The 26,409-nt window shown below is 42.0% G+C and overlaps 1 protein-coding gene and 1 long non-coding RNA gene across 2 annotated transcripts in view; both read left to right on the top strand.

Moving 5' to 3' along the window:
- LOC142098513 (uncharacterized) overlaps positions 1-12,500 on the top strand; it is a 33,771-nt gene extending 21,271 nt beyond the window's left edge. Inside the window, exon 4 of the mRNA XM_075181354.1 lies at positions 12,340-12,500. Within this exon, the coding sequence (XP_075037455.1) occupies positions 12,340-12,500 (161 nt within the window). The remainder of the gene's footprint in view (positions 1-12,339) is intronic.
- On the top strand, positions 1,986-6,534 carry LOC142097829 (uncharacterized). Its single transcript, XR_012678260.1, has 2 exons — positions 1,986-2,519; positions 3,238-6,534. It is a non-coding gene; the product is annotated as an uncharacterized LOC142097829 (long non-coding RNA).
- Positions 12,501-26,409: the final 13,909 nt, after the last annotated feature.

Here is a 26,409-nt window from a genome sequence, read left to right on the forward strand (position 1 = left end):
CATTGATCAAAGAAGCATGTAATGGAATAGAGGGATTTAGAGAGTTATTGTTTTGAACATTGAGTGAACATTTTAGACACCATCCCCAGAGGTATATCAAAGAAGGGAGATTCTGTAATCTGCCCAAATTGTGTAAGAGAGATTTCCAAAAGACCTTCGTCCCAGATACTGTCAAAGAAGCTATTTAGCACGGACATCCAGTACAAGGAGTCCACAGAACGGGACGTCCAGTGCAAGGACAACCCACAGAAACTAGATAAGAGTCCCGATTTGGACTCAACAGAATACTGTCAATACGAGTAATATAGATAGTAAACAAATGACAGCAGCTCCCTCATAGATATGATGCACAAAGACTAAAGGAAATGGGGGAGTAGAAGGTCTGCAGGGAATTTTTCAAGAAAGCGGGGATAGCCAAAGATATGTGTGGATGGAGAAACAAAGGTGTTGCAAGTGGTAATGTGACAAGAACAAAGGGGTATTGAGATCAAACCCCAAGAGATTGTTTGAGGTGGCACAGGAAAGTTAAGAGATCTGAAAAGTCGAAATATATGTGGATATGCTAAATGCATCGGAAGCTGAATAATGAATCAAGTAGGTTGTATATTATAAATGTATGTTTGATCCTGTGCAGCTGAATAAGTGAAATGTGCCCCTCCCTTATTCTGTGTAAATGATTTCAGTGTGTTGAGATAAGAAGCACACTGTTTTTTGTTTTTTGACAATGTATGTAAAATTAAAGAAATGTGTCCGGAGTGCTGATTGATGATAACATGTTGAAGCTAACTTGTATTTAGTGTAATGCTGGGACTTGTAGTTCCACAGCAGTAGGCTGGAAGATGTCAGTTAAGTTTTCTTTCTCTGTATGTGAGTTTTGTCTCCGTCTTACTGCGTGTGAGAGAGATCCGTGATAATTCACATTGTTTGTTCTCTGTCTTAGTGCTCTATAAGGGAGATGTTTGATTTACTTTAAATCACAATGTTTGTCTGTCTTGTCCGTTTTTTACAAGAGACATGTTTCAAGGTTGAAAAAGTTGTACATTCATTGCTTAATGATAAGCTTTTAAAAAGATACAAAAGAAGTTTTAAAATGTTTGGTCTGATTGCACGGACAAGATTGTAAATAATGTACATTATCACTATAAGAACTAGTGTCAGAACAAAGCTGGCTGGGATCCAACAAGCCGTTTCTGTATTTGAACAAAATAATTTTGTTTCTGAAGTTCAGAAATATAGCTTTCTCTTTAATGAAGTTGAGAATTGTGGGAGTGAGCTTACATGCTGTTTTTATCTGTGTTAAAATGGCGCTGATGAATGTTCTCAGAAATCAGGAGGGTTTGTTATGCCTTTAAAGAAATGTTACGAGATAAAATGTCGTCTGTGAGCGAGACTTAAGTGAATATATTTTTACTTTGAACACGAAAATCACAGAATCTAGAAATATTTGTGAATATTTGGTCACGGGAGAGAGATTTTGTTGAGAAAATGTTGAATGATTTACAGACACAATGTATTGTGTCTAACGAGAGTACTCTGATTTATGAGACAGTGCTGCTTTTAAAATGGTTGAATACTTGGAACCAAGATTCCAGATTGAATGTTTCTAAACCCGGAAATTTAATTAGTGTCATTTAAAAGGGCTGTACTAAGAGATGATAAGAAAGGAGTGGCTTTGAACACTCGCCCAGGTCTCGTCACTGACATTCTCTATTTGTGAAATTAGGGACTGCCCCTTTGAGGAAATCAAGGCATGGAACGCATAGCGTCACAGTTAAGCTTTTAGCAGCTGTTCACTGGTTACCTGATAACAGTATACACGCATGTTACAGTTACAGTAATTCCTAGTAAATAAATGTTAATCTCTATGCAAAAGTTTTTTTATTCACAGGTCTCCAGCTGCAAAGACCCATTAGGCAATCCAGATTGCATTGATTTAACTTCCAATGCACCATCTTTGCACCACAACAAACATAAGTATAAACTAATGAAGGATTTAAATAACGTAAACTCTTCTGAGTAATGATTACCTTGTTTTGGAAGAGATATTAGAGTTTATGTGCTATTCGCATAGCAAATGCATGAACTAGGTGGTTTTTCTGTATGTGCAGAAAGCAAAAGGTTTTTATTTGTATCCTCATTACAGTTTTGAGTAAATCAGTGTTTGTAAAGACATTTACTGCCCTTATTTACTGTGCTATAATTGTCATATACTGTAAATAATTCTCTTTATTGTGGGTATGGTAATGCATTGATGGGAATTCTATATTTTTACAGAAATGAAAAAGATTTAAGACTTTAAGAGCAATTGTATGTGCTCCTGCATTAGCACTTCTGGATCATAGCAAGCCATTTATACTCTCCTCTGAGCAGAACCAAATGTTTAACCAATTTTAAGCTGAAATAACTTCAGCGCCAGCACTGGCTTTGCCAGATTATGACAAGCCTTTCACATTATTTTGTTATGAAGTCAGTGCACATGTACAAGGAGTACTGACACAAATACATGGTCGCAAGCTAAGGTCACTTGCATACTACTCTGCTTTAGTGCTTGAAAAGAGTATAGATATTGTGCTAGGACACCCAGTTACCTTAACGGTATCGTACGTTGTGACAGAAACCAAGCACAAGCAAAACATTTGTTACCGGCCAGATTTACTAAGTATGAAGATATACAGCACAAAGGACATTCCCTCCTATTGTGAAATGAGTGACATATAACACTTGCCGAGCGCACTGTGTATTTTCTTCCTCCCTTTTCTTTTTTATTAGAAGAAAAAAAAAAAAAAAAAAAAAGGAAGCACAAGAGGCCCCAGAGCCTCTCATGTTCACAGATATATGTTAAGACCTTCAGACAAGGGGAATCTGAGTAAACTGTATTTTAAGTTTTTTAAAGGTCCAAGGGAGACCAGAGAGGGGAGTTCATTGATATTAGCAGGAGGAATATAGATTGCACGTTATTTTCCTTTGCTGTGCGCTGTAGATGTGTACTAGACTAGAAAGGAAAGCCAAGTTTGGAAGAACCAGACTCAGGCCCATAGTAATGTATAGATCATTATACATAATTAGAAAATTCTAATATAAAAGTTTAACCCAACCATATAAAGAAAAGAGCAACCCATGACTACAGGGGTTTACACCCAATGCAGGAATGTGTTTGTGAGTATTGTGGCCCAACACATTATTATATACACTAATAGAACTGATGATGTGGCTTATTAACAGGTTATTTAAGCTAAGTGTTTCTCTTCCAGAAGAATTAAAGTTACCACATCTGTCTTAACCGTTGTACTGTACACTCCATCTAATGAGTGTAAACTTTGTGGAACTCAGAAACCAAGAACCTTGTCCTTGGATTCCACATGCTCCTTACTGAAGCCTATCCTAATGAAGTAGCACTGCTTACTCCCAGTAACGTTACACTTAAGCAGTGCACAATGTTGAATCCTGCTGCCTTATTGCAGCAAGTTTCAAAAGATGGGAGAAGTACCTGTATATATTGGGGTTACCCTAGGGATTTGGGGGAATTCCATTCCAGCTTGAACAGAAAGAAAGGAAAAAAAAAAATGCAAACAAAATTTTTCTGAACATGATTGCATAGAACTAATGAAACAAGAATCTCTGGTTTTATCTCACATTAAAGATAAACCATTACCAGATGCAGACATCACTCTTTTTGTAGATGGTTCACACTATCACATAGATCCTGTCCCGTATACAGGGTGTGCTGTAACCACACACACAGAAATAGTGATTCAACAGACTCTACCGAGTCACATGTCAGCACAAGAAGCTGAACTAAAGGCCCTGACACTTGCATGCATATATGCAAAAGGACAAAGAGTAAATATTTACACTGATTCAAGTTATGCATTTGTAATTGCGCATGATTATGGCCCTGTATGGAAAAGTAGGGACCTTATGGGTTCAGCAAGCAAACCAGTCAATATGATGAACATACCAGGGCATTGTTCACTGCATTCCAGCTGTCCTCCAAACAGTGATGAAGATGAAGACACACACAGAGATACTACCCCCGAAGCTAAGTGAAATAGACCAGGCCGCACGAGAAGCCGCCATAGCCCCAGTACCCCAAGGGGAGTCTATTTACATGGTGACCCCCTGACCTCTGTTTGACCAGAGCACACTCCAACTTATGGAAAGACAAGCAACAGAAAATAAGAAAAAGACTTGGGCAATACATGGAGCACTAGAAGTGCAAGGAGTGGTGTAAAGGTCAGCGTTTGTGTCTGCCAAAAGTAGTTTATCCCATTATGGCCAATATAGCACACGAGAAAGTGCATCTGGGAAAAGATGCTATGGTTGTACTCACTAGCAGCTTATGGATAGTACCAGGGTTCGCCCAAGCAGCACAGTCGTTAGTGGCAGAATGCCTAGTCTGTGCACAAAGTAACCCGAGTAAGTCTGTCCTATGGAAAAGCACACCCCAGACATAAGATCCCTATAAGAGGATACAGATAGACTTTATAACTTCCCAAATGCTCGGGCTTTGAGAATGTGCTTGTCTGTGTCAACTTCTTTAGTCACTGGCTGGAGACATGGCTGTATAGAAAAGCAAATGCTAAAGCATTAGCCAAGAAAATTGCGAATGAGGTAATCTGATGATATGGTGTACCAGAGGTCATTGTAAGTGACAGAGGGATACACTTTACGGGGCAAGGATTCCAGAAACTATCACACCCCCTACAGATCCCAAAGTTCAGGATGTATGGAGCGCCTTAATGGTACACTGAAATTGAAAATGCAGAAAATAATGGCTGAAACAGGTCTGCCATGGATCTCATGTTTACCTGCACTCAGTAAAAAATACTGCTAGGAAAGACACAGGTTTAACACCATATGAGATATTGTTTGGCACAGCAAACAGAACAGGCTGTTATTTTCCATAGCAACTACACCATGTATATAGTGATTTGTTGAATTATGTTGCCTTATTATAGAAACAACTAACTGAAATACATGGTCAAATATTCTCCTCCATTGCAAACCCTAATTTTGATACAGGTACCCATAAACTGCACCCTGGGGGGCTGGGTGGTCGTGAGAAAGCACATCAGGAGAAGTCTTGAACCCAGATACAAGGGTCCTTATCAAGTCCTGTTGACGACTCCCATGGCAGTGGAAGTACAGGAAAGAGACACCTGGATTCACGCATAACACTGCAAAGTCTTCAAATCAGGGGAGTCTTGTTCTGATAAATAGAAATGACTGTCTCATTGTATTGATATGTCTTGCCAGAATAATTGTGACTGAAGTAGGGATTAAGGCCTCCCTAACCCAGTATGAAACAGACAGTTAAGTGACATATTGCCTATGCCACTGTGAGAAACATATGGGAAGGAGTGCTCAACAATTTGCACTCATAGTAGAGTAAACTCTGAAAATGTCTTTGTGCAGATGCATAACCTCATTGGTAAAGTTGTCAGTAATGATTCATGTTGGATATTGGAAATATTGGCATTAGTAGCAAATGGTTTAGCAATCCTGTTGATCGTATAGGTGATAATGAAACTAAATATATGGCTGATTAAGAAGTTACTGACACTTGATTGTTGTCTCTCCAAAAAGGGAACCACTGAAAATCCCGAACCTCTGATGATCACAGAAATTACTTCTGAAACCTGACCAGACTATGAGTGTCATGAATTATTTGGACTAGCAAAGCCAAAGAACTGCAGAGTTTGCAACAAGAAACTACTAAAGATTGAACAAAGGACATGCAAGGCCTGCAGAACTACTATAGACTCATTAACTATCTTTTAAGAAACCATCTTTTAAGAAACCATCTTCTAAGAAACCATCTTTTCTAGACATGGACATTTGCCAAAATGCATCTCCTCATAAATCAAGTTAGGACAGGGAGGATCACAGGCTTATTAGTGGGGGATGAGTTGACAGATTCCTAAGGGGACCAACTCTATGCATGTGGCCTCCTACATGTGTATAAGTACCTGCTTATTAAGAATGTGGTTCTATAGATAGGATTAGGTAGGTAGGAGGAGAAAGGGTCGAAAATTGAATAAAAGATGGGAAATGTTAAATATGATTTTTTGTTAAGGCCTCATAAGGCCTTTGTTCAGCCATTTTATTGTAACTTGTATAGAAATATTATTTGCTAGAAGAGATTATTCATTTTTCTGTTAACTTGCAGTTTTGCAATATGTGAGCCTATGGCCTTGAAGTTGAACTAATAGAGAACACCTGAAGAATGTAACCAGTTATGAAAACAATAATGAGCTTCATATCCAGCTGGTAGTATGGGAGCTGTATCCATGGTGCTGCACATAGCATATCTCCAACTCCCCTTGAGATAAGAAATAATAGGCTCATCTGTCCTTAGAAGGGGGAGAAAAGTAAACACCTCAAGAATACGTGAGAAAGTTAATCAGTAGCGCTTCTCATAAACTAGTGGTATAAACTATTGTATGCATATGACGTAGGATTCATTTATTCAGTAGCCTATAAAAACCTGTATCTTTGTATCAATAAACTAGAGAATATTCCTTGCATACAGAACTTGGTCTGTGTCAATTCTCTCCAGCTGATTGAAGCGCTTCCAGATATACTTGACACCACAGGCTGACTTGGGTCAGAATTTTAGATTTAACATTTTCCTTATAGCTCTACAATGTACTGCCAAACACACACATCAGCAGTATTCAAACATGCCACACAAATGGAGCAGTGCACTGCAAGTTGGGGCCCTTCTGTATGGATGCAGCATGGTATGGAAGCATCATGTGTCCAGATTGCAGCTTTTAGAGGTCTTTAAATCACTTGCAGTGAGGTACAGCAGTCACAGTATGCAAACCCTCCTGTAGCAACAACTGTAAAATCCTTTCTTATTTGTATTCTGGGACCAAATGCTGGTTAGACCAACACTTGTTGCAATTTTACCTGCCCACCCATCTATCCCTAACTCTTCAGCCCTTGTGGCCAGATATAGTCCAAACCACACTTGAATAATAACAGATAGGTAAAATAACCAGTAACTGATCTGTACCAGTGTGTGTCACAGGTCTGAACTTGATTATCTCCAAAATGGCTGACTTGTAAAATGTCCTTCTTCAGAAGTGCATGCAAACCTCCTCCTACAGCTTCAAACTGTGACTTCCAGCAGGTTCTGTTCAGGACTGCACTGAGCTCTGATATCTCTGCAGACTGTTCTCTCTGCTCAGACCACCAATCCAGTGCCCTTCTGCCTAGGGTCACCTATCTGGACTGGTCACACAGCTCAGTCTCTCCCAGGATGCTCCTCTCTCTCTCTCTCTCTCTCTCTCTCTCTCTCTCTCTCCACCCTCTGGTTTCTTAGTCTTCTTAGGCACTGCCCCCTTTTCATAATAGCTTTCTGTGAGATGTAGTTCCTCCTCCTGGACTGGTAAATAGCTATATTCATCTCTTTTCCTACTGATGCAATTGTGATTATTAGCCCCTGGGTGCTCAAGTCCAATTGCAGCATCCCCAGGGGTTACATTAATAAATAGACCTCATGCTCCCCGAACTCAAACCCATATTCAATTAATAAACCTCAAAACATCCCATCTTAAGTTAGTAGTCCCCACTATAAGATTAAATTGCCCCACCATCACCCCACAAACAAAATAGCACTCATTAATTAGCCACCACCTACCTCATACACACACTACATTGCCACAAGTCCCCTGTGCCATTACACACACATTACATTGCCACCAACCCCCTGTGTCATCACACACACTACATTGCCACAAGCCCCCTCTGCCATCCAACACACATAACTGTGCCCCCTTATGATCACACTGCGTCCTCCATGCTGCTTTTGCTCCCCCATTCACCTGACCCCTTTTATCACACTCTGCCATGATGCTTTTGCTCCCCCTTCATCACCCTGTGCCATCTTGCATCCCCCCTTCATCACTCTGTGCCATTCTGCTTCCCCCCTTCATCACTCTGTGCCATCCTGCTTGCCCCCTTCATCACTCTGTGCCATCCTGCTTCATCACTCTGTGCCATTCTGCTTCCCCCTTCATCAATATGTGCCATCCTGCTCCCCTCCCTTCATTACTCTGTGCCATCCTGCTTCCCCCCTTCATCACTTTGTGCCATCCTGCTTTCCCCTTCATTACTCTGTGCCATCCTGTTCCCCTCCCTTCATCACTCTGTGCCATCCTGCTTCCCCCCGTTCATCACTCTGTGCCATCCGGCTCCCTCCCTCCCTTCTTCACTATGTGCCATCTTGCTTTCCTCCACATACCTCTGTTTCTTTACTTACCTTCCTAATGGATTCTTTCTTCTCTTCTTTTCGCTTCTCTTCTCTTTTCTTCTTGTCTTCTGTCTTCTTGTTTGCTGGCTCCTCTTGGCTCCTCTCACTGAATGTCAGGCGTCATCACATCACACCCAACATCCAGTGCGAACGGAGGAGGGAGGAGGGGTGCCGGTGCCACGATCATGTGAGTACATATTTTTTTAAAGTACCCTGCTCCCCCCAACAATGAAGAGGGTGGAGACATCAGGCATCGGGGCCCACTGGGGAATACTGCAGCTTCCCAGTGGGCCAATCCGATCCTGTACATGCCAACCCATTTAGCCACCAGATTTTCTGTCTCATGCCACTCCATATACCCACCAGCTTTTCTCTTCTGTCACCTCTGTGCAACAGCTTCTCTCACAAGTGCCACCCTATATGCAAACCAGTTTTTCCCTGACATACCCCACTGCCAGCCAGTTCTGAATACTCCCAAAACACAAACATATCTCTGTCCACAACTCCATTACTCACAGGACCCCCAGTCTGCCTATTATCACATGGAATAATTGTGTACGCATTCAGCGTTTGTGACTGCTGCACCATGCAGCCCCTTTCCCACCAGCACTTACCTGGAGACGCTGCAGGAACAGATATGGAAAGGCAGCAGCATTGATTTTTTAACTTCTGTGATTCTCCGTTCCACAGCGTGTGTGGGTTCTGCACTGCTCTTAGGAAGCAATGTCTGCTGGGAGATATAGTCAGGTCAGAGCAGTGCCACATAGTTTGGAATCCACATCATTGCCTCTTTGGGCTTGTTCCCTAGAAATCATTAGTGGCAAGTGGGGAAACATAGTACAATAATTACTGGTGGATACCAGTTTTAATACAGTGTCTATGTTATGCATTAGGTACACTAATTATTTGGAGAGAAGACTGGTCCTCTTAGAGTAGCTGTTTTTCAACAGCACAGACAACCACTGCTGTGAACAACCACTAATGTGCAGACAGGCCCGGCGCTCCCATTAGGCAACCTTAGGCAGTTGCCTAGGGCGCCGGGACCTGCAGGGCGCCGCTGACTAGATTTTCTAATCTAGTCAGCGGTGTTTGGGACAGCGGCGGAATGGCGCCTGCTGTGTCTGCTTTTTTTTTTTCCAAAGGATGCGCCCGGGTCGCGCCGCCCGCCACACTCACACATGATCACTGACGTCAGTCAGTGATCATGTGATATTATCCCTCTTCGGTGGCGCCTCCAGTCCTTCCTGGTCCCGAGAAATGCTGTCTCCGCCCCCCATGTTCTCACACTGTCTGGTAGACAGTGTGAGTAAAGTTGATTCCCAGTTCCCCCTCCCCTCCCAGCATGCACCACTCTGCTCCACTCCCCTCCTCTGTGATTGTGGAAACCGAGGAGCGTTTTGGCAGCCTTTGGAGAGGACAGAAGAAGTGTGAGGAGCCCCCTGCATCTGCTAACAAGAGAAAAAATGTAAGTAAATAGAATGTTATTTTTATTTTTACATTATTATTGTTTTATTATTTGTAAAAAGGCATGCACAAAGACCAATAAGGAGGGTGAGTTAAAAAAAATAAAAATGGGGGTTGGATTATTATTTGGCACCTCATGTTTTTTATTTGATTGTAAAACTATGGTGGAGTGGCACCTCATGCTCTATATTTGATTTTCAATTGTCAAATATAGAGCATGAGGTGCTAAATAATAGTTATTTTTCTCACGCATAGTTTGCAAATCAAATATAGAGTATGACGTGGCAAATAGTCATTTTTCTATGGTATAAAAGGACTATTTGGCATCTCATGCTCTATATTTGATTTGCAAGCTATGCGGGAGAAAATAACTATTATTTGGCACCTCATGCTCTATATTTGATATGCAAACTATATTGTAGAAAAATGTATATTATGTCAACAAGCAATATTAAATCAATTACTGCTGTTACTTCCCAAAGGGTAGAAGTGGAGCTTGAAAAGTGTTGAAAGCATCAGTGCGTCTGGACTACATCCTTGCCAGCCAGGAGAAGGTAAGGGTTGTTCTTTTTATTTTACACTCCATCTTGAACCAAAGTGATCACTGATTGGCTGTGGGCTGGGACCCTCACCAATCTGAATATTGTTTGTGTGCTGTAGGTGGTTACTGAGACACCTTGAGTGTGTGACAATACGGGCCCATTGCGGTCCACAAAGTGTTCACACATACTTATTTATATATTGGGTTTTTTTTCAAAATGTAAAAATTTTCAGGTTTTTTTTGTGTATGACAACCTCACGGGGGGGGGGGGGGGGGGGCGGTAGGCTGAAACCTTGCCTAGGGCACCTACAGACATTGCACCGGCCCTGTGTGCAGACATGACTGGAAGGATTCCCCACACTGTCAGATAGCTGGGATCAATAGACATCTTATATTTCTAGACAAGACCCGGCTGCCACACGGTTTGTCTGAGTGCAAGGCAGGCCAAGGGGCAATGTACAGGCAATGATCACAGGCTGAAGACCAGAGATGGAATGTCTCTGTGGTCTCCAACGATCTCACACAATAGCACAGCTACCCAGCGCTGCCGGTGTTCACAATATATTTACTATGTCCTATATTACCCAGTAGACATAATACTACAATACATTATATAATGGCATATTCACTATCAGATGCCTCTTGGCATCACTAGATGGGATTACATTTTTTAATGAGAGCAGTGCCATTTGGCTAGCAGTGGTCACCTTCCTCTATGTTGTTGTCAATGGCATTGTCCTCATCATCATCCTAATCACTGATGTCATGATAATCATCACACAATATTATTTCATCCCCTCTGGAATCTACAGACTATGTTTGTAACTGGTAGCAAGAACGATATCATCATCATCAACATTTATTTATATATTGCCAGCAGATTCCGTACTCTTTAACGATATTTCTAATACTATTTGCAGTTCTCTTTGATGAACACCAGTTTTTCTACATTTTTGGGAAGAAGTCTCCTCTAATGATAACTCACAATATTCCCTAGTACACACTGGACGGTGGGCAGCTTAAGTACACCATAACTTGTTTGTGCAAGGAGCTCCAAATTGCCTTTTTTGCCTCCCAGAATTCAAACGGACTGACTGGCTGAGTGCATTCCCCATGCATTCCGGCAGCCGTAATTTTTTTTTAACTGTTTTTTTTCCAAAAATATTTTTTTCTACACTATTTGCTTAACGCTCTGTATTTTGTGTTTCACAATCCATAACTGAGTACACCTTACCAATTTTTATGTAACTAATGTGATTTGCACAAGGTACTTTAGGTGTTTGCCCTTGGTAAGTATTCCTTTAAATGCACTTCGGTGATGTTTCTATATGGTGAGGTGGTGTTTGCTCATTCAATAGGGCAGGAGTTTTTTCAAAAATTATGTTTTATTTTTTATTTTATTTTTATGTTAAATTCCAAAAATCTTGACTGTACTTTGCAACAAAAATCAGGAAGATGAATTTCCACTATATTGTAAGTATTGGTTTTATAATTTGTGGCAAAGTTGAAAAATGAAAGGTTGAAATGTGTCACCCACTGTTTGTTTGTTAACTCTGGCTTTTGCAACATATACAGTGTTGAGAAGTGCATATTTGTGACAATATTTTTGTGTTTTTTATATATACAGGCTGTTTCATCCATCAGGCCTATTGTGCTGGCCTCAGTGTCATAGCACTTTCCATTGGAGTTGGTGGATGTGGCCATGGTGATGGCTCTTGACAAATTTAAGTATTTATAGTGTTTTCATCACTAAAATTTAACTGTCAAGTGTGTGTGCTGCATACAATATTGACATTTGTAAGCATTACATTTGTGGGTCTGCTAAGTCAACATATGGCCATGTGCTATTTCTGTTACTTATGGGTTTGGGGTTGCTTTCCTGTCAAATTCAACACTCTGAAACCAAGATATAGCTCACACAAAAGCCACAATTAGAGAATACTGTGTAGAACCTTACCAGACCTTTTTCACTTTACAATAAGGTAAGGTGCACCAAGGCATAAACTAGGTACATAAAAGCAAGTTCTTTGTGAGCTAATATTGGCTTAGTAAATGTTTGTTTCACATTCCACAGGGCACGGTGGCCTGGATTTTGGAGTTGTGCGTTTCGTGTTTCCCGACATGTTGAAGCATTTCTCCAATGCTCCAAGACTGCTTATGTATTTCTTCACTTTGGCACAGACCACTGAACTCTTTGCTATGTTTTTTGAAGCAAGTTTGGAAACATCTATGTAATAAATAAATCTTATCCTGCAATAGTGTCACCAAACTGTCCCAAGGAAGTATTTGCTAATTACTATACTGCTGTGCTTCCTCTTGGCATACACAACAATCCATACATAGTGCTTTGGGGCCCATTTCGGAACATGTCTACTAGTACAATATATTGAATGCATGTGTGGTTATTTTGTCCTTTGCCACAGACAGACCGTAGCCTACAAACCCACTCTCTGTAGTGGTTTGTAACTAATAACCATTATGGTTTGTTAGAAGGTTTGTATGTGTGGTTGCTTGTTTACTAGGCAAGTTTTTTGGCTTTTGTATGCTGGAAGGTCAACATGGTATGTGAACATAAACCTCTTCATTTAGAAATCTACTCTGTACAAAAATGTCCCTTACATGTTAGAAGAGCTGCCTCAAACACTACAAAGCCTTGGACCTTCCACAAACAACAGGGCCAAAATAGACTTCTGCCCAAATTGCTACTCCAAAGGCCACACAAACAATACAGGACAATGCGTTTGTGCAAGATGCCAGTTGGCCATTGTCACGGTTTGGTACTCTGGACTCTTGGACCTGCCCAACTTGATGTTACTCCCAGCAGGGCGCGGAATCTAACGGTTGGATGGTTTTCACCAGGTGTCACCGCAAGGTGATTTGGGCTTAGCGGCGTCCACCAGCAGGTCGCGGTCCCTACCAGGAGTGTTAGGCCGGGTCCCAGGGGAGTGGTTGTGAGTGATATGTAGACACACTCGAGATATTGGAATGTAAGCTCTGCAACCAAGCAGCGGAGTGAAGACAGATGCAGGATGAACAATACAATCAGCGGTTTAATGATGACTAGAGGTTGAACAGAACAGTCTGTACTATATTGACACAAGGAGAGTAATAACAACGTGTACAGTTCCACTAACAGCGTAACAGGAGTAATTGCAGCTTAGCAGTATAATGGCATAATTAATAGTAGTAGTAGTATGAACAGTCCAGCAGCAGAATGGAAGCGACAAATGCAGCTTAGGTATTTGGGACCACAATATGGCAGCACGATAAGTGAGGTACAGATAACAGTCCAGCCAGCAGGGTAATAACGATAAGTGCAGCCTGAGTGGAGTAACCCGTAATACAGCTATGCAAATAGATACAACTACAGCAGGAACAGTTCAGCCAACAGAGGTAGGTGAGATCAAGCAGCTTGTACGATACAACCTGTAATGCAGTCGGACCACAGGGACAGATGCAGAGTAGATGATCCAGGCAGCACGATAGTAGGAGTTGGTGCGATTTGAGCAGAGAAGCTTGTGGAGCCGGGACACAGCGGAGACAGGTGTAGCTTGAGTAGTGCAGCCCGTGGAGCGGTAACACAGCAGCGTCAGGTGTAGCTTCAGCGGCACAGCCCATGTAGCAGCAACACAGCGGAGACAAGTGTAGCTTAAGCGGTCCAGCCCATGGAACGGCAACACAGCGGAGACAGGTGCAGCTTGAGCAGTATAGCCCGTGGAACAGCAACACAGCGGAGACAGGTGCAGCTTGAGCAGTATAGCCTGTGGAACAGCAACACAGCAGAGACAGGAGCCTAGTCTCCGCTGTGTTGCTTTACCACTGCTACTTGTCTGGACAGCTGTATTGCTGTATGTAGTTTGCATTCTTTATGGGTTTAGCCACAAATCCTATGAAGTCCCTGCTCCTCCATATAGGGCCATAGTCGTGAGCTACCCCAAAAGCGTAAAGTGAGTCAGTGTATATGTTGACCATCTGCCCTTCGGCATGAAGACAGGCTGAGGTCAGAGCTGCCAGTTCGGCCTGTTGGGCTGAACACGTTGCAAGTAAGGGTGTGCACCGGGCACTTTTAGTGTTTTGGGTTTTGGGTTTTGGGTTCTGATTAGCTTGAGGTTTTGGGTTCTAATTTGTTTTGCCAAAACACCTGACGAAAGGTTTTGGTTCTGATTTCGGGTTTTGGGTTCTGATTTATATTTAAAAAAGCATAAAACGCACTAAAATACAGTTTTGTTGTTTTTTTTTCCACTCCTACGCTATTATTAACCTCAATAACATTCAATAACAATAATTTCCACTAATTTCCAGTCTATTCTGAACACCTCACACCTCACAATATTGTTTTTAGTCCAAAACGTTGCACCGAGGTAGCTTTCTGGACTGCGTAGTGGAGTGGGCCCGGTACCCAAGCCACAATACCTCCGCCTTCAAATGGTCTCAATTCCACTGCACAGCTGCCTGCTCCTACATCCTCTGCAGCATATACAGGGTGTAGTTCGAGCGTGTCAATACCTCTTGTTTTTGACGATGACAGGTCATTTTAATTAACTTTGGATTTGCCCCCAACACTGCATGTAGTTGATACGCATCTATCTGGACTGCGTAGTGGAGTGGCCCCGGTACCCAATTTGGTACCGGGGCCACAATACCTCCTCCAACTGGTCTAAATTCCACTGCACATATGGCTGCTCCTACATCCTCTGCAGCATATAGACTGAGGGTGTAGTTCGAGCACGTCACTACCTCTTGTTTTCGACGACCATGGTACAGAGCATTCCTCATTGAGATCCCATCAAGTATGTCAAAGACAGACAGCATCGAAGTGTTATTTGTTGACTTTGGGAACAAAAAAACTGTCCCTGTTGCAAATCTTCGTGCAATGAAGAGTGACTTTTTCATTTAAAGGCTCAAGCTTTCAAGTGTAGTGTTTATAACATCATTACACCAACAGGTAAAAATCCTTTTAATTGGGATAATGGAGCCACAAAGGAAATTGCCCATATGTAATGCCCGCACAATGTTACTGCCGTTGTCTGACACCACAAATCCCCAGGAGAGTCTAAGTGGGGTAAGCCATCAACCGTCTAAATCCCACTCCACTGATGGCGGACACCGGACGCACTTCTAACACCAACATAGCTGTTAAGGCCGCAGTTATCCGCTTTGCCATAGGATGACTACTGTCGTACTTTGTGCTCATGGCAAACAACTGTTGGACGGTCACATAATGCCAAAAAAAGATTTGCAAGATGGAATTGTCCCTGGGCCCTCCCACCCACCCTTATGTTGTTGAAATAGGACATGCGCACTTTAACAAACCAATCATTTCAGCGAAAGGGCCTACCAAACTGTGTCTGAAATGATTGGTTTGTTTGGACCCCCACAAAACGAGCTGGCAAAGAAAAAAGCTACATATGGCCATACATTTGTTGTCCGGATTCGGATAAAAAAAACTCAAGACAGAAGAGGTGGATTTTTTGGTCTTCTGACCAGGCATGACGATGGGCTTTTTCATCCCATGGACAACAACTGTTTCCCCCCCTGGTGGCTCATTTATGATAACCACATCAGCATCCTCCTCGTCAAGTTCCTCCTCAGCGCCAGCTACATCAATATCCTCTTCCCGGTGTACAACATTCACACCTTCATTAGCCAAATCTGTAACTGGACTGTGGGTGATCCTTCCAGCATATGCAGAGGGCGTGCTGCAAATGGTTGAAGGAGCCACCTCTTCACGTACAGTGATGGGAAGGTCAGGCTTCGCAACCACAAAAACCCTTGGACTTGCTGGACTTGGACTAGTTGTTGATGACAGCTTAAGTCTCTTAAATTTGTTAGGGGGGGGAGAAGTGCTTAGATCCATGGGTGAAGCTGAACCACTAGTCATGAACACGGGCCAGGGCCTAAGCCGTTCCTTGCCACTCCGTGTCGTAAATGGCATATTGGCAAGTTTACATTTCTCCTCAGATGATTTTAATTTTCTTTTTTTGCTAATTGTAGTGAACTTTGGGTTTTTGGATTTTTAATGCCCTCTACTAGGAGATTGGGCATCGGCCTTGGCAGACGACGTTGATGGCATTTTATCATCTATGTCATGACTAGTGGCAGCAGCTTCAGCATTAGGAGGAAGTAGGTCTTTCTCTTTCCCTACTTTATCCTCCAAATTTTTGTACTCTATTATATGCAGCACTAATGAGTGTACCCCTAAACCACACACACTTTGGAAATGCTTAAAAATTGAACGTATTAAATGTAATATAGATTGCAGTACCTATTCTCTGGAACTGCTTAAAGAATGAACGTAGTAAATGTAATATAGATTGCAGTACCTATTCTCTGGAACTGCTTAAAAATTGAACGTATTAAATGTAATATAGATTGCAGTACCTATTCTCTGGAACTGCTTAAAGAATGAACGTATTAAATGTAATATAGATTGCAGTACCTATTCTCTGGAACTGCTTAAAGAATGACCGTAGTAATAGAAATGGCAGGTCCTCTATTTTGGGACTGTAGGAATATATTGCTCTATAATATTTTTTATACTTTTTCAATTATTTTTATTTTTTTTGAGATTTTTTTGTTATTTTTTTAAAAGATTTTTGGCTATTTAACAAATTGATATGGACTTATCAGAAACAAATACAGGACAAAAGCACCACTGGAATCAGCAGCACAGAGCACTGGGAAAAGTACTACTGCACTCAGCAGGACAAAGCACCACTTTTGTAGTTATAAGTTATCAGCAGGACAGAGCACATCAACCTCCCTCTTCAGTAACCACAGGGAGAATGAAGATGGCGGCCACGAGTGGGGCATTTATGAGATCCGAGTCTCGCAAGATCCGACGCGAGACTTGGATGTCATAGCCTCATTTTGGATGCATTTGGCGGCCGGAAGTTCCCGAACAGTGCTCGGATCCCGTCGGATCCGCACTGTCGGGTGGGCTCGGATTTCCGAGCCCGCTCATCTCTAGTTGCAAGTAGTGTTTCCTGTATCAGTATGTCTGTTTCTGTGGTGACTGCATAAACTATGTGTGGGGTGCCTTCTGTGTAATACTGTGAACCATCCACAAAGAGCTGCAGGTCAGCCTCAGGTATAGGAACATCACTTATGTGGGGAGTACTGGCTGTTTCTTGATTCAGTAACCATGACTGTCACAAAAAGAAAAAGAATGGTTATTTTCTTTTTCTGCATCTTCTCCTGTGACCTCTGCCTTAATCTCAATTTCCTCCTCATGATATGTCCACCCTATCACTGTTCTCCTCTCTTTTGAACTCAGCGATAATAGTATAGCTTTTTTTCAAAGTAGTAGACCCTTTGATTGTGACATTGGAGGGTGTTGCTACCCTATATTTAGTTAGTCTAGCAGCTGGAACAAAGTTCATGTGGTGTACATGGCCATTTACTTTCAGTTATGGATTTTTTTCTGTCTGTTGTCAAATGCTTTTTCCCTTTAGAAATGCAGTGTTCTAGGAATTGTATTTTAGTCTGCACTAGCTGTAACTTATCTTTGCTGGCCTAGCAGCCAGCTTGCACAAAAAACTTTAAAAGAGAGATTGTGTCTTCCACACATTCAAATGCACTGTCACAACACAGTAGTAAATCATCTACATACTGCAAGAGTGTCTGTTTTGTTCAACAGCTGCTGGAGCCAGTTCTATTAATTGTGTGCAATGTATTAAACACCTCTGAAGCCACAAGTCCGCAGAATCTTCAGTTTTTTTTCTTCTGCTACTCCAGCAGGACCGGGTATTTCATTTATTTGAATCTGTGAAATAGCCTGTGTCACTGAATCTCCTGCTGCTGCCCTTATGGCTTCATCCAGATTTATCCATTCAGCAGAATAGACAGTATGCAATCTTTGCATATATGCATAAGCTGCCATGGGTAGATTCCTGGTATTTCTTTTGCTATTGACATTAATTCTGTCTTATTCCAGGGCTTATACCATGTTTAGTGAATGCAGGAGGGTCTGGTTGGCCAGTTGCTGGAGGTTCTCCCCTTTTGCTTTGTGTCACTACTAGAATGACTCCTGCTGCTCCATCCGACATATCGTTGTATGCGGGTGGGGCAGTAGGTTCTTTGGTTTGAATTCACCTGATCTACGGGTCTGACATTAAATCACATTCAAAGGTTCACCTAACATTCTCCCAACAGAGTATAGTTTCAGCAGGCATACATTTATCCATAGAAGCAACATTTTCACTCAGACTTACCAAAGTATGAGAGAGGCATTAAGCCGAGGGAGTTTAAAAGCATGTGTTGTGAGCTGATAATGTTACTTACCACTGTGGGTTAAGTCTGTGATGGAATCAGCCAATGGTGAGGAGGTGGGAGTGTCGTGGAAAGGATATATCAAGCAGTTGGAGAAGGAGAGAGCTTCCTGTTTCCTGGATCTGGATACCCACCTACCAACCTTGTTTAAGGATATATATAGTGACAATGTTTCATCATCACGAGGAGGAAGGTATTTAACAGTAGGAGAGCATGGCAGTCAGATGGTTGTTAAACATACGGTACTTAAGTGTTGGCGATGAGCTTTGGTTCCCTCGACGTTATCAGACTCGTGGATGCTCTAGTAAGGAGTATCAGGTTTTGCCTAGAAAGGGCTTAACTAGTTTGAGTCAAGAGGGTATTGAGTTAATTTATAGTTTATAGTACGGGCCAATAGATAAGGTTTTAACCTGGGTCGGTGGAAAGGAGACGATCTTCCACCCTATTGGTTATGTTGGTTTTAGCTGGCTGTCCTGCTCTTCGCCACCTATATAAAAAAGGTCCAAATTTTTTGATAGAAACTTTTGATAGAAATAAAATAAATAAAATAAAAATAAATAAAATAATTAAAAAAATAATAATAAAAATAAAAGTGACCTTTTCATTCCAAACTTAAGTCGGTGTCCGTGTCTTTATTTTGATGGTGTGTAAGTGTGGGGGAATGTTAACCAGAAGGGGGTGGTTACATAAGAAGGGTAATCAACACTGCATTTTAAAATAAATCAATTACAACTAAAATAGAACTAAATGACCTACCTGGAATCCTAACACTGTATCACGAGTCAAATCACTAACAAAAATCCCTTCAAATCAATATCCAGAAATGTAGTAAAATTATACTCATACAAGTTTAAAATTGGAAAATCACAAAACACTCTTTCTTACTAAAAGAGGAAGTATCATATAAATAACTGATATGTTACAGCATACAGTTGTGGAACTACAAGTCCCAGCATTCAATTAATGTAAATTAGCTTCAATGTGCTGTTACCACTCTGGAGATATTTCAATTACCCTTGAATTACTGAAGCACACTCAAAAAACTATTTTCTATCAATCACACATATATTGTCAAATAAGTCCTTCTCTTACACACTAAACAAAATGGTGAGAGAATATGCGGTTTCATTCCCCCTCTGCTCATAGGCCCCCTCCCTTTCTCAAAACACTGAAGTCGTACTCCTGTGATGTATCTTTCTATTTTTTTCTATTAAATTTTGTATTTTTCTTATTGCTGGTGCCCACGCCTGTATTAAAACCGGCATTTTCAGTCTGTCCATACTAAATGATGTCATTTCACACTGTAGCAGTTTAGACCATTCAGATTGGACACTGGATGGATATTTCAAGCTTCGGAAAAAGTGCATGTCTCACATATGGTAAGTAGTGATTTTAGTACTGTAGGGCTTATAGTCATCGTTATTCCCCTATCGTTTAAAATGTTGTTGGGCTTCACAGTGCCATTTTACCATACCCCGCCCTTTACAGAGCCCATTTTAAAGTTCTCGCCGCTCAGTGTCATCATTTAATTTAGTCACTGCACTGAGCTAGGAGCGGGAGAATTAAAAGTGCTCTGTGCTGCACTGTTCATACCGAGTGATGATCAGTTCAGGGGATAGGGAAACAACCTACAGGGCCCGATTAAGGGTTCAGGCCACCCTATGCAAACCTGCTTGTAGCGCCCCCGAACCTTCCACACCAGGCTAATACACGGTAGGTAAAAAATGAATTTGAAATCCATCTTTCTTTACCCCCCAACAATATCTATGTTCCCATGTTTTCAAAACACAGCTCCACTTGCCTTTTGAAAAGGTTACAGGAACGGAAGCATGAACGAGCGCTACTGGGAGTGAAGAGGGGCCTGCGCCTGTCGCCATCCTCGTCTATCCAAGTCTCTTAGCCTCAAGTGCCCGCCAAAGGATGACTCATTGTCTTCAGCCTTTACTATGGGAATACGTCAAGATTAAAACCTTACTATATTTTTTAAGTGTTTTCTTTTTACTTTGGAGAACAACGCTTCTCCTATATTTTAAAATGAATTTCAGTTCATACCTCTCCCTGTCACAATTTTGCACTCAAATTTTTTTTATCACCACAAAAGTCTAGCGCCCTAGGCTGCAGCCTAGTTAGCCTATTGGATAACCAGGCCATGGGATCCTTTATTGCATTACATTTATTTCCCAACACACACATCTCCTTGTAACTGGTTGGAGCTTGGCAGCTGGGGCTCCTGGTCAATAAGCAGCAGATCGGAGTTTGTTGGCTGTATGTGTACATCATGTTAGAGTTTGTGAAAAGCCTGACAACCCTCTCCAAAGAACAGCTGAAGAGCGAGCTGGTGGTGAACAATGTGAGTCTGCAGACTGGGTAGCAGCCCAAAAACGTGTACATGAAGCTTTACCATGAACACCGGACCTCCTGCAACCGCAGTACCCCGGAAGTTTACAGATGTCCATTGGGATGGGTGAGAGGGGGGACGGACTGATCAGTATAGAGAAGGATATCTATATTACTATGTGTAATGGAGCAGGCAGCCTATGGTAGTGGTATGTTGTGACATGTGAGAACAAAGCTTGTGGGCACAGGGTGGCATGTGAGAACAAAAAGTTGGGGTGAAAAGAGAGAAAAGCTAGAGAAAAGCTAATGGGCAGATCAGGTGGCACGTGATACAAGTTAGTGGGCATCTGTTGGTGGCGAGAGAGAAAAGCTGATGGACAGAAAGTGGTTTGTGAGGGAAATGGCAGTGGGGAGGGGTGGCATGTACAAGAGAACCTGGTGGGTACATTGTGGTATGTGAGAAAAAAGCTTGTGGGCTCAGGATTGCATGTGAGAAATGCTGGTTGGCATGTGAAGAAAAGTTAGTGGGCATATGTGGTGGCACGTGACAACAAAGAGAATAAAAGATTGTTTGCAGTGTGGTCAGGGTTAGTGTGTTCTTCTGAATGCTGTGTCAGTTACACTATATCTTCTTCAGTGTCTGAGAAACAGGAGTTTGCCCAGCCTAACACCCTGCCTGTTGTATCATTCCAGTACCCAGAAGATGATGCTGTGGTCCGAGTTAACACTACAAATTGTAAGGTATGGCTTGTGTTAGAGGTGTATATTAGGGATATCTTTTCTCAATCTCCACCCCATTTCACGGCAGCACACACCACACTAACAGTCTCTCCCAAATGTGATCTAATCACTAAACACCAAATAGCGGACAATTTGGGCACCTGTATGTGCAGTTAATTGAAAAGCGATTCTTTGTTTGATGATCAGGCGCTTTCTTTTTCTAACAGTGTGTTAATTTCAGTATAATTGAAACTTGTAAAAGTGCTCAGGAAGTGAGAGTTGTCTGAATGTGGCCAGAAACAGTATGAAAAACTTGAAAATTCCCTGAAACCCACTGTAGCTGCAATCAGTGGTTCCTGTTTGGTAGGAGGTGTAGAAACATGCACAAAAACTGAACACAAGGGGCTTGATTCATGTTCAGACACAATCTGCACACAACTTGCATTTCAAAAAAGAGCAGCTTGAGCGTAGTTCAAATTGTATTAAAAAAGTAGAGAGTAGAGAGGGCACTCACCATCTAAAACAAATAGATTATTCTTTATTTTCAGTCCAGTTCCTTTATATTGCAGTCAACGTCTTGGTCTCACATCCAGACCTTTTTCAAGACAGGTTTACATAGAACAGCAGACAGACCAAGCATAGATAGGATAATATTATAATTACCTGACTATATATAGTGCCAAAGGGTTGTCAGCTGCTGTTCATCTTAGGATATTGTCAATCCTAGTGCACAGCTAATACCTAATTAGGGCTCATGTATAGCATTACTATATGTTCCACCCTGGAATGCACAGTAGGGGGTGTCACAATGCACTTACCAATAACTGACAATTAGTTAAGTTTGTGGAATTCATAGTACATTTATAGTTTCTACCCTTTATTATTAAATATTGCACAGCCCCAAATGTTATAGTAGTCAATAATTGGCATTATAGTTTATATCTATACTTGTTTATAATATCTATAAATTGCTATATATTCTTACTAGAGATGGTCACTGACCCCTGTGTTTTGGTTTTGGTTTTGGATCAGGATTACCTTCGGGTTTTGGGAAAACCACCCTTGCGTGTTTAGGTTTTGGTTTTGGCTTGGTTTGGTTTTATTTTGCAATTTTTGAAAAAAAATACCATTTTTTTTGGTCTAAAATAACCTCATTTAGTGCTCCACCTGTTTCTTGGATAAGTAAGGTAATTGTAAAGTTAATAAATTATGAAAAAAACAGTTTAATTCCTGGTAGGCCCTCATTAATTCTACACACAAACCAGACTGTCTTCCTCTCCATCTATGCCTATTGGCAATGCAGCCATCGTCTTTGGGTGCATATTACACCCTACACTTATAGTTAAATATATAAAGAAATGGACAAAAGCAGTTTGGTTTCTGTCTGTATAGCCCCCCTCCACTTGTTGAAAATACTATAAAATTCAGTCGTTATAGACTGTACAATATAAACTTTCCTATTTGGGGGTAGATTGCACCATACACTTAAATAGAAAGTTTTAAAAAGATGTCATCATCTTCAGCTTCATCCTCACCCTCATCAGTGTGTACGTCATCATCACAGACTATCAATTCATCGCCGCTTGAATCCGCCATTAGAGAACAGTCAGTGCTTGGATGTCTTTGATGGTGAAGGCCTTCCTCTTGGAAGATGTAGTTCATTTTTACAAACATCATTTTCTCCACATTTTTTGGAAGTAACCTCCTACGGCGATCACTGACTAGGTTCCCGGCTGTGCTGAATACTCTTTCAGAGTACACACTGGAGGGTGGGCAGCTTAGGGATTACAAAGCAAGTTTGTACATGGGTTTCCAAATGGCCTGCTTTTTTTCCCAGTAAGGAAAGGGACTGTCTGACATTTCCATATCAATTACCTTTTGAAAGTAATCCTCCACCATCCTTTGCATGTTAATACTCGGATTGGATGGAGTTAATGGGCAAGGGCACACATTTTTTTGAAAAATCCTTCAAACCAGCCCAGATGTTAAACTGTTCTGGTCTGCCCCCTGCGTCTTCCCTGCTTCTTTTTGTAAAATTTTATTTTTTCCGAGCAGCAGCTGCTTGAGAAACTGAAGGAGGACACGTCGTCAAGCCAAGGCCCAGTTCAGCAGACAACTTGCTGAGCAAAAGCTCCTTGCAAAAGTTCACATCTCGCTCATTTTGAAGCAAAGAATCAATGTAGGTCTTAAACCTTGGATCAAGCACAGTGGCTAAAGCGTAGTGATCAGAGTTCAAGATTTTAATAACTCGAGGATCATTGTGAAGCGAATTAAGTACTTGATCTACAAGGCCAACATATTTTGTGGAATTGCTTTCTTTCATCTCCTCCTTCAGTTTCTCAAGCTGCTTTTCCAATAGTCGAATTAAAGGAATGACTTGGCTCAAGCTAGCAGAGTCTGCACTCACTTCACACGTCACAACTTCAAATGGTTTCAGCACCTTGCACAGCACTGAAAGGATTCCCCACTGTGCAAGAGTGAAATACATCCCCCCTCCTTTCTCAATGTCATGGCTTGTGCAATACTCTCCTACCTTCTGTTTCCATCACTTTTAACTGCGCTCTCCAGCTACTCAGCTAACCTCCTCTCAGTCCCTCTGCCCTCTGTCTCCTCTCGCTTCTCTCCGCTCTCCTCAGTGACTCTCAACCTGTCATCCGTGCCCACCCTCTTGGGCCATAGTTACCTGCCTATACTCACTTTTCCCCTCCCTCTCTTTCATGCTGTGCCTGAGCCCCCAGAGTTATAGTGCTTACTGTTACTTGTACTGTGCTGTTTCACCTTGTACTGTGCCATTGTTTGTCCTTGTACGGCGCTACGGATACTTTGTGGCGCCCTATAAATAAAAATTAATAATAATAATAATAATAATAATAAAATACACTTGGATGGCTTTGCGCTTTTCCTCCATCCTAAGAAGCATACCACCTCTTGCTTAAGTTGGTGGCAGGGCAAGTTAAACTGTTCTTGGAGCTGCTGCAATCTCGTACATGCTGTGGCAGAATGCCTGAAATGCCCTGAAATTTTACGAGCCACCAAAAGCATCACCTGCACCTCACGGTTATTTCTTAGGAAGCTCTGCACCACCAAGTTGATGGTGTGAGCAAAACAGGGAATGTGATGGAATTCACTCAGCTGTAATGCTCGCACTATATTGTTGGCATTATCAGAAATGACATAACCTGGGTAGAGTCCAAGTGGTATAAGCCATGTAGCAATCACATCTTTTAGTTTTCGTAACAAATTGTCAGCTGTATGCCTGTTAGTGAAGCCGGTGATACAAAGAGTGGCCTGCCTGTTACAAATGTTACGTAGTGGTGTACTTGCTGCTGCTGTTCCTGCTGGTGAAGGCGAATGACCAACCCAGTGGGCTGTCACAGTCATATAGTCTTTGGTTTGGCCACTTCCACTTGTTCACATATCTGTGGTTAAGTGGACAGTGTGCAGAAAGGCATTTTTCAGCTCAATCTCTACATTTTTACACATTTTTTGGTATAGTTGTGGAATAGCTTTACGGAAGAAATGGTGTCGCGATGGAATTCTGTAACGCGGACATAAAACCTCAATTAACTGTGAAAAACTAGCTGCGTTTATTGTGGATATTGGACGCAGATCTAACACTAACATAGTAGCCATGGCGTCTGTGATTCGCTTGGCCACTGGGTGACTGCTGTCATATTTGCTTCCCCTAGCAATTGATTGTTTTACAGTTAATTGTTGAAATGTAGGACTGCTCTTTTTCTTGGCCTTCCTCTGGGATGATGATTCACCCCCAGCAGCAGCAACAGCAGTAGCAGTTGGACTAACGCTTTCTTCAGAGGAATCAGTTATAGTGCAGGAGTCATCCAGCCTTACTAAGTGGGATGCAGGGCTAACTCCGAGCGCTACTGTGGATATTAATGAGGTGGGTGTATTTTGTAGCCGTCGGGATGTCGGTGAGTGAAAGGTCCTAGCTGATGATGGAGTGCTTATAATTTTTTTGGAAGAACTTTCAGCTTTTCCCAACACTTTGCCGTGAACTCTCGTGAAATGGCGTAACATAGACGAGGTTCCAAGATGGCTAAGGTCCCTCCCTCGACTGACTGTGGCTTGACATACACTGCAAATGGCTATACAACTGTTGTCTGGATTTGGGTTGAAATAATTCCACACATAAGAAGTGGATTTTTTTGTTTTATGCCCAGGCATGACAATGGCCTTTTTCTTGTCACGTGCCAGAACTGCTGCCACTGGTGCAGGACTTACACAAATAACCTCATCCTCATCAACATCCTCATTAGCGCCCTCGTCGCCTACACAAATCTCCCCCTCATCCTCTTCTAATTCCAAAGTGGCATCCTCAATTTGTGTATCACTGGCTACCATGGCCGGACTGGGACTAAAAATCAGCCGTGACATTTAAAGTCCACAGGCCCACCTCTGTTCTAGCAGGAAAGAAACTGAGGTGGGCCTGCGCGGTGGCACCGAAAAAGGCGGGACCACATTGTGTTGTGGGTGTGGCCAACATGGGGCAATGATACATACATTAAAATAAAACATTACATTTATCACGCCATCCCGCTAGGCACATTATGACACCCCCAGCCCACTGTACTTTTTTATGCTTCTGGTGCTGCTGACATCCATCAGGGTGGGAACTTCCCGTAGAGTGAGCAGGGAAGCTCTTAGTCTCACAAGATTACCAAATGTTGTGAGACTTAGAGCTCCTCGGCTTGCTCTTCAGGCTGTGTCCTAACCAGAGACTTGGAGCAGCTATCCGCTCCCTCCTGCTAACCAGAGCTGGATTAATGCTTGGGGGGGCCTGTGGTATTTAAGACAG

The sequence above is a fragment of the Mixophyes fleayi genome, chromosome 7 (genome assembly GCF_038048845.1).
Source record: "Mixophyes fleayi isolate aMixFle1 chromosome 7, aMixFle1.hap1, whole genome shotgun sequence".
NCBI classification, from domain to species: domain Eukaryota; kingdom Metazoa; phylum Chordata; class Amphibia; order Anura; family Limnodynastidae; genus Mixophyes; species Mixophyes fleayi.